This window comes from Priapulus caudatus, unplaced genomic scaffold (assembly GCF_000485595.1).
Source record: "Priapulus caudatus unplaced genomic scaffold, Priapulus_caudatus-5.0.1 Scaffold78, whole genome shotgun sequence".
Taxonomy (NCBI): Eukaryota; Metazoa; Priapulida; class Priapulimorpha; order Priapulimorphida; family Priapulidae; genus Priapulus; species Priapulus caudatus.
This window is the reverse complement of record NW_014577139.1, coordinates 485,681-494,522: the sequence shown is the minus strand read 5'-3', so window position 1 is coordinate 494,522 and position 8,842 is coordinate 485,681. Positions and strand designations below refer to the sequence as shown.

Below are 8,842 nucleotides of genomic sequence, written 5' to 3'. Positions count from 1 at the left end.
TGTTGTGGGCTGGAAACTATGCGTTTCGCTCTGTCAAACAAGACATTTCACTAGGCTCTCTTCACAGAGATGGGTGATGGCGAATCAAAGCGTATGTTTTGGCTTTGGTGCGTGAGGGAGCGGGCTTCCTGTAGACTGAGGTGGACAGCCCGCCGTTGTCCTGTCTGTGCACTAGTGTGTCCAAGAAAGCTATCTTCCCTTCACATTCTGCCTCCGCTGTGAACTGGATGGATTGTTGGCGGCTGTTCATGTGTTCGAGCAGGTTATCCGCTTCTGCATTAGGCACTATGATGAACGTGTCATCAACGTATCTCTTCCATACCCGCGGTTTGCACGAGGGGGGACAGGTGAGTAGAGCTTCCTGTTCAAAATTCTCCATGTACAAGTTGGCCACCACGGCCGAGACCGGGCTACCCATGGCTGCCCCCTCCGTCTGCTCGCAGTAGCGCACGAAACGTCGTGTTCTTCTATTATCTTTTGGACCACCCATTGCGAGACAAACGGGATATAGTAAGCGAATAAGTAATATCCACAAAGATCTGAGAAAAATCTTCACATTAGCAAAATACAACCATCGTTATTTTGCATGGGATCTAACCACACCTTTACAACGTACCTATACAGCAATCATACTCACACACATTCCCACTGTGCATAGCCATGGACAAAAACTGTGCACAGGCGGCAAACGAATAACACGCACGCACGCGCATGCATGCACATACCCGATGAATCGTGCTGGTCCTCCTCAGAGTCGGCGAGTGGCTTGTCGTACAAACGTAGGTAGACTTCAATTGCACATTTGGCCGCGCGGAAGTAAAACGGGTGCTGGCGTAGCACATCCTCCAGCCTCAGGAGGCCCACGTACGTACGTAGCGTCATCTTGCGCATGCAGTACGTGTGGAAGTCAAACTGGTCCTCGATTATCTCCGTGAAGTGCTGCCGAAATTTAAGCAAGCAGTACGAAGTCTTAGGTGTCACAAATTGACTATGCTTCACAGTAATGCCCCGCATCGAAAAACTTGGATTACTCTGGAACGGATAACTCTTTGAATGCAGGTGAAAGCATTCTCAAATTCCAAAGCTGTTGCACACACCCATTACAACGGCAGAGCTCTGAGCCTAGACCCTATTGATTAATGTTTGTGCAGCCCAAGCATCCCAGCCTGAGGTCTGTAACTCCTGCTCTTCTTACATTCAACAAACGTGTACATACCCGGTCAATCTCATGGCATTTCTTGATCGCCTCTCCCCACTTTCCTGACCTGTGATAGGCTCTAGCGCACTCCGTCTCAAACCACATGCACTGCATTTCGTTCAGATTATCAACCGCAGACACGCCCTCCTGTGCGAATAAACAGACGACTTATTGCTACCAATAATAGAAATACTCAAACCAATCACTTAGTACATGATACACGTAAAATTAATTGAAAAAACAACTCGGAGTTTAATCTCAACAATATTATGCGTAAAATCATCATCTAATCACGTTGTACAGCACACAGTACATGCAGTATAGCTGGCTAAGCAGCATGTTCCTATTATAATAATTTATGCATATATGATGCAATCATTGATATTAGCCAGCATTAAAATTGTCTTTGCTACAACCCTGTATATATAAGTATATATATAATATATCTAATATTAAATAACTATACTGATTATGAACAACAGCTAAATACCCGGGTGAACTTGGCACACATTTCCTCAGCTTCCTTGGTCATGTTCGCTCGCAGCATATATTTGGCACATTTGGAGTTGATATACCTATCGGCTGTATCCAGTGCCTGTGCTTCATCCAAGCACTTGACAGCCTCCGAGATATTGCCAGCATGCTGACGAAATAGAATTGAGCTTTCATTACTTGCATCAGCAACACGACATGAAACACCTTGTTGATTAAAGTAACTTAGTCGAGCCACATAAGAGAATGAACAAGAGTTAAATTAAATGCATTTTGGTAGTGTCTATAAAATCTAGTATGCTAGACAGGAGATCACTAATGTGTACGCTAGGCTAACAGGTACACACTGTGCAGTAAGTTTTGCAGTAAACAGTGTGCTGCACAACAAACGCATTTTAGCCCTATAAAATAACGATTGGTAAATAACAGTGGCCAGCAGGAAAGAAGCAATCAGGAGAGTTGTTGGATTCTCATCACCAAACACAGTCAAAGTTAATAATTTTTCAACATTGATTTTAAACCTTCTAGCTCATTGCACCAGCATACAAACTAGGTAAAGTGCACGTGCAACAAACTGCAACATACAAACTAGGTAAAGTGCACGAGACAACCCAAATGACCGAGTTGATGCAATCATGAATGCAGCAATGCCGTACCTTGAAGATCTTTGCTTTGATCACATAGAGCTCTATCAATGTCGGTGTATGCTCGAGGGCCGTGTTAATGCAGTCTAGTCCCTTTGTGGTGTTGCCAAGGAAATCGTGATGCTGGGCAAGGAAGCCATACGCCCACAACAGCACCGACGGTGGCTCCTTTGTATCATCTGCATCTGTGTGAGAGAAAACAACATCAGGTAGTACACTATACCCGTGCATGTTCGAACATAAACAGCATTGCATAAATCTCAAGAATGATAAGTATATTCCCGGAAATGCGTGAAGCCCTGGCATATTCTCATTCTGAATCCCATAACACTGAGGGCGCAAAAAAACTCTGGCTGTGACCACCCTCAGTGCCATTCGGCTAAAAAAGGCTAACTACCTGGCTGTACCCAAGCTAGGTCACACCCTATGGCTAGCTATAGCTCTGGACGTTTATTCCTTACGGACTGTCCAGTATAGAAGTAGAAGTAGAAGAAGAAACAGGACCATAATTCACAATAATGGACGACAATACACATACCTTGAGGACTGAACTTTTCACAGGACTGTAAAGAATCCACATATCCTACTACTAAATTTTCTATAACCTCCACCTAGAAATAAGATAGAAACATATTGACACACGCAATCGTTAACAGCAGTCACCAACAAAATTATCACATGATGTCACCACAGTTTGATAGCTAGTACATGTACTGTAAACATACCACAGCATACTCAAGATGATTTGTCGTAGTACATTATAACGAAAGAGACGGTAATAGTAGGTTATGAGAGGTATTAAATTAAAGCCTACCTTCCATTGGTCTTCATATAATGCCCGTAGCGTGACGAAAAGCGGAGGAATGCCTTTGTGCAGAGATTCGCGTAGCACCGTGTCCACCAGCTGCCGGAACGTGTCGCCCGTGAGGAAATTCAGCGGCAACCTCTTCGGCGCGTGGGCCTTCGGGAATTTCTCGGCCTGCTCCTCATATATAGCTAGTCTCTCCTCTTCCGTACCTGCACAGTGTCGGGTAGGTTCGCTTCTGAGCATCAGGCACAAAACTCAGGTAATGCAATGCAAGATTGTGTCTGAGCAATTGCTGTACAACTGCTAATAGCAATGGCTAACAAAATGTTTCGTCATAACTTTCATTATGTTTTCGTCTTCGATAGCAATTACTGGTCATAGTTCATCGCTACTCATTTCCTTTATCAATGTTGTTTTATTAAAAGAGGCTTTAATTAAAATTGAAGATATTTTTATCTTAGGGACCTGCTGCTTTTTCAAGAATGTTTTCAACATTGACTAAACCTAATGTAGACCAGACCTAGATCCTGGTAATTTTCAGTTTGATTGGCAATGCACTCAGTACAGCATTTCATCGAGGGATTGCACATAAAACAAGCATCAACATTTACTAGCGGTAGCACTCCCTCGGCTGTCCACGACCGATCTCCAATTGACAGAAAACCTGAGTTTCCTGATACTCCCTGTGACTGCATGAACAGCATGTGAGAGGATGCACGAGCCTTATGTTGTTGCCATGAGCACACTGCACCTCACCTGCAATGACCACACAGCACCTCACCTGCAACGACCACACTGCACCTCACCTGCAACGACCACACAGCACCTCACCTGCAACGACCATCACTGCACCTCACTGCAACGACCACACAGCACCTCACCTGCAACGACCACACTGCACCTCACCTGCAACGACCACACTGCACCTCACCTGCAACGACCACACTGCACCTCACCTGCAACGACCAAACTGCACCTCACCTGCAACGACCAAACTGCATCTTGCCTGCCACGGCCACTCATAGGTATACTCACTGGCCCTGCGCGCCTTCTCAAGCCCTTTGTAGTAGGCCCAGTTCTCCGGATTCCTATTCAGCAGATCCAGGTAGTACTTCTCCGTTGCTGCATAGTCACACATGAACAGGTTGACCTCGGCTGGAACAGCAAACAACTGTGACAATGGCAGGCGTAATTGCGAAAACAGCCGAGGTAAATCACGACAATAGCCATATAACCAGCAGTGATTACCTTAGCCAATTACCAACACTTCTTCAGTTCAGTTGCTAAATGCATTTAACTGCGATTTTCCAATTCCCATCTTCTTGATCCCACAGTGGCAAAGACACTCAGTCAGATGAGTATTACGACTACGGACTTACCTCGCGTTTCTGCAATGAACAGCTTGTCGACAATCTGGTGTTCGTATGTATCGAGATGTCTCAGCAGTTCTGTGTACATCTCTGCCTCTCGCAGCACAAATGCTGTGTACAGCAGCAGCTCACTGTGCTCATAGTCAAACGGCTTCACCTACGTACAAGTGATATCACCTCATTAGCACTGCTATGAGGCAGAGCAGCAGCAATCACGCTGTGGTCCTTAAAGCCAGGATTTAAAAAATAATTTCAGGTGGTCATTCACCTTGCCAGAAACAACATAACTCTTTGAAAGCCCCCCAAGAAACTAAACTGTACTCAGCATGACATTGAGCGTGGGTATAATATACAATCTCTTTATCTCTACATTCAGGCAGCCGGTGTATCAGGATAGAAGCTATCATCTGTATGTTGCCGCTTTTTTGTTTCAGCAATCAGAAGGATCTATTGGAGATAAACATCATCTACACCAAGGTGCCTGGGCCAACTTCTCTATACATATGCCTCATTCACAGATAGTTCTAGGGTTACGTGCTAGTGTACGGAGCAGTATAAAAGAATAGGATGACCAAACCAAAGGGGTTATGAGGAGAATTAAACAGTGGCTGAACAGAAAGCGGATCCTTTACTGTGCTAAAAGTTAAAATTCATGCTTTAGCAACAGGCCACTGGTCATGGAGGATATGCGCCTCTATTTCCACGTCAACTGGATACTCACCGTCACCTGTGTTTTGCGGAATTCCTCGAGAATCTTCAGCGCCATGTCGAAGTCCTTGAGGAGGTGGAAAGCCATTGCATATCCGATCCACGAAGCTCGCTGAGTGGGGCGCAGCACCAGCAACTGGTAGCGTGTCTCCTGCCCAGCATGACAATACAAGCGCACACAATACAATAAAGCAAGTCTCCTAACTCTACTGACTGTTAATAGCCCGTACTATTGGCACTTCTAGGCACACCAAGTGCAAAATGATAAAATAAAATACAACCCTGGTAAACTTTCTAATGCACCGACTAAATACATTATATAACATTGTCCAAAAGTGTAGACTCCATTCTATAACATCAAAGCAGTGGGTGTATCAGGTAATAAGCTATCATCTGTGGGTTGCAGGGTTAATACCCTTTTTATGCAACAATCAGAAGGATCTATTGGAGATAAACATCATCTACACCCACGTGCTTACTAACAAGAATAAATTCAGTCGGATGGATTGCATTCTAAATGAAAAAAACAAGCGCACTTCTATGAACAATTGAACTTCACCAATAATTATAAGTATTTTAAAGACCTAACACGACCCCTTTTTCGGATAAACAAACAAACAACAAAGTTATGAACTATGAAGTATTAATTACTTGGCAAAATGTTTGTTACAAACAGCGCTTCATTGTACAAGCAGCCGTTGCACCTTGCCCATTGACAATTGCCCATGTCACTGTCTTTAAAATTAAACACTACCTAACTAAAATGATCACGTTAGACATCATTGTCATGCAAACAAGACATCATTAAAGTGTAACGTTACCTTGTAGCCATCTAGATCCCGCATCTGTATCTGCAGCAGAGACAAATCCCTCAGGATCTGGATGTTGTCCTGTAAGTAGCCACAAAAATCATGTCAAACGGGAGAACCTGTGACAACAACTTTACATGAGATTAGTACTATCACTCTGATGCATTCACCCATGCAGTGCCACCTTATGATTTAGGTCTTTAGTTTACTATTTCCAAGCAATAAGTACCTTCACCAAAGGGCATTATGCTTAGTATCCAATTTTCTAGGTAGCCACATGATGTAACCAACCACTGATATTAACTGCACAAGATAATTACAGTGATATTGCAGCCTACAATACCCAACTCAACTCGACCACTGGTGTGAAAATCTAAAGTTTGTACCATCCCCACATTATACAAACAACACTGACTTACTCTCATTATAAATGCCACCCATTGTTCTATCGAGATTTCCTCCACAGCACTGGTCATGCTCCGGTATCTGTGGTTATGTGCTGTGGTTACGTTCCTGCACACTCTCACACTAACTGAGCTGTGCAACTACACCTCACGTACTGATATTCTTCTGCTGTACATTTACTACGCCCACTGGTTATGGCTGAACTACCATCTTTTTGCGATAACACAGCTTTACAGACATGTAAAAAGTATAAAAAGATAGAACTTGTGCTTTCATGGCTATCCACATCCACTACCACCTAGCCTAGTAAGCAGCACCGGCACCAAGCACTGCCGTATAAGTGTGTGTGTTTTCCAGTGCGTGTGTGAGGAGTGAGCAGTGAGAGGAAGGGAGATATTAATAGCACGCTAGGTAATGCAAGTAGCACTGGTGCTGGAGCTGCTCCCTAGCTGACACTGTCAGACTGCCATAAGCTAATCAAGGTATGCCCAGAGCATGTACAACATGTGAGCAACAGCAGCAGCAGTTGCAGCTGGCACACTGGCCATAGCAGCAACAACAACAACAACAACAACAACAACAACAACAACAACAACAACAACAACAACAACAACAACAACAACAGCAGCAGCAGTAGCAGCAGCAGCAACAGCAGAAGCAGCAACAGCAAAAGCAGCAACAGCAGAAGCAGCTACAGCAGCAGCAGCAGCAGCAGCAACAACAACAGCAGTAGCAGCAGCAGTAGTAGTACTGAGTAGTAGTAGCAGTAGTAGTAGTAGCAGCAGGGTCTATTCTACGCACACCAACTCCATAACGATATTCTATGCAAATAAAATCCCCTATTGCCAACCCTGGTAACATTATAATGCACCCACTAAATACATTCCATACCATTGTCCAAAAGTGTAGACTCTATTCTCTAACATCAGAGCAGTGGGTGTATCAGGTAATAAACTATCATCTGTGGGTTGCAGGGTTAATACCCTTTTTATGCAACAATCAGAAGGATCTATTGGATAACGATATCATAGTTTCACTCTCACAGATGGTTTGCTCTGCTATGTACTCTGCAAACCCACTGGAGTTAGGCACTGTATGCTCACTGTCACCCGTGAGTGGTGACAAAATCTCTGCTAGGTGCTTGGAGAGATGGTATGCAAAAGAGCCTACGCACGACACTATAGGGCGTAGTGGTGTTGTGGGTTTATGGATCTTAGGTAACCCGTATATCCTGGGTGGTTGCTTCTGCGTTGGCCTCAATTTCTGATAGGTTGACACATCCATTGCGTTCTTCTTCTTCAGGGCTAGCAATGTGCTAGTGAGTTTTCGGTACATACTGTCTGTGGGATCTTTCTTCAGCTTACGATACGGGCCAGTGTTCAGTAGGTCACTCATTTTGTCATGGTATGTAGTTGTATCTAGGATTACCGTGGCCCGGCCCTTGTCTGCTGGCAGGATTTTTATGCTTTCATCGGCTTTCAAAGTCTTCAGGGCTGTCTGCATTTCTCTCGTGATGTTAGGCTTGGGTGGGCGTGCCTTCTGTAGGATCGTGTTAACGTCTCTGCGGGCAGAGTCAGCGGACTCCGGATCGAGGCACTTAACTGCAGTTTCAACCTTGGCGATTATATCAGACACTGGTATCCGTCTTGGGGCAACGGCAAAGGCAAGGCCTTTCTTCAGTAGCTGTTCCTCGGGATCAGTGATTGCTCTCGAAGATAGATTAACCACCCACTTCCCCTCATTCGCTACAGCGGTAACCGACTTGTGCGACTTCGGTTGTGTGAACTTGTCAAACTTTGATTGCTGTCGTGTCTTGCATTTAGAAAAAATATCTCGGTAGACGTCCTCAATGACTGTCAACACTTGATCGTTGTGCTCAGGGAGCAGAGTGGATTCAATAACGGCCTTTAAGGAGTCGTATTCCATCCTGGCCGTTTCGATGGTGCGTCTGGAGAGGAATATTCTCTCTTTCAAAAAATGGCGGGATGCCATTTCTGCTGCCTTCCTCGCCCCTATGGTGTTCATCGGGGGTTTGACACGTAGATCTATGGGAACCACAGATGCTTTAATGCAACGTACGAGAAAGGTTAGATGGTTCCGGAACCGAGCCAACCTCTTACTGCAACGTTCGTATCTGCGTATCAGTTTTAGGGCAGGGCGCCCGTATGTTCGAACAATAAGGTTAAAAATATTATCCATTGCGGAAATGAAACTCGCTTACTATATCCCGTTTGTCTCGCAATGGGTGGTCCAAAAGATAATAGATACATTCCATACCATTGTCCAAAAGTGTAGACCTAGTACTCTAACATCAGAGCAGTGGTGTATCATGGTTAATGAAACTATCCATCGTGGGTTCGGCAGGGGTAGTACCGCTTTTAATGCAACAATCAGAAGATCTATTGGAG

At 44.6% G+C, this 8,842-nt stretch overlaps 1 protein-coding gene across 1 annotated transcript in view; it reads right to left on the bottom strand.

Moving 5' to 3' along the window:
• LOC106821588 (N-alpha-acetyltransferase 15, NatA auxiliary subunit-like) overlaps positions 1–8,842 on the bottom strand; it is a 39,512-nt gene that overhangs the window by 7,750 nt on the left and 22,920 nt on the right. The window contains exons 4-13 of the mRNA XM_014826469.1: positions 6,042–6,110; positions 5,234–5,371; positions 4,522–4,669; positions 4,178–4,297; positions 3,149–3,351; positions 2,873–2,945; positions 2,347–2,519; positions 1,689–1,841; positions 1,217–1,345; positions 726–939 (exon numbers count right to left, since the gene is read on the bottom strand). Of these exons, the coding sequence (XP_014681955.1) occupies positions 726–939; positions 1,217–1,345; positions 1,689–1,841; positions 2,347–2,519; positions 2,873–2,945; positions 3,149–3,351; positions 4,178–4,297; positions 4,522–4,669; positions 5,234–5,371; positions 6,042–6,110 (1,420 nt within the window). The remainder of the gene's footprint in view (positions 1–725; positions 940–1,216; positions 1,346–1,688; positions 1,842–2,346; positions 2,520–2,872; positions 2,946–3,148; positions 3,352–4,177; positions 4,298–4,521; positions 4,670–5,233; positions 5,372–6,041; positions 6,111–8,842) is intronic.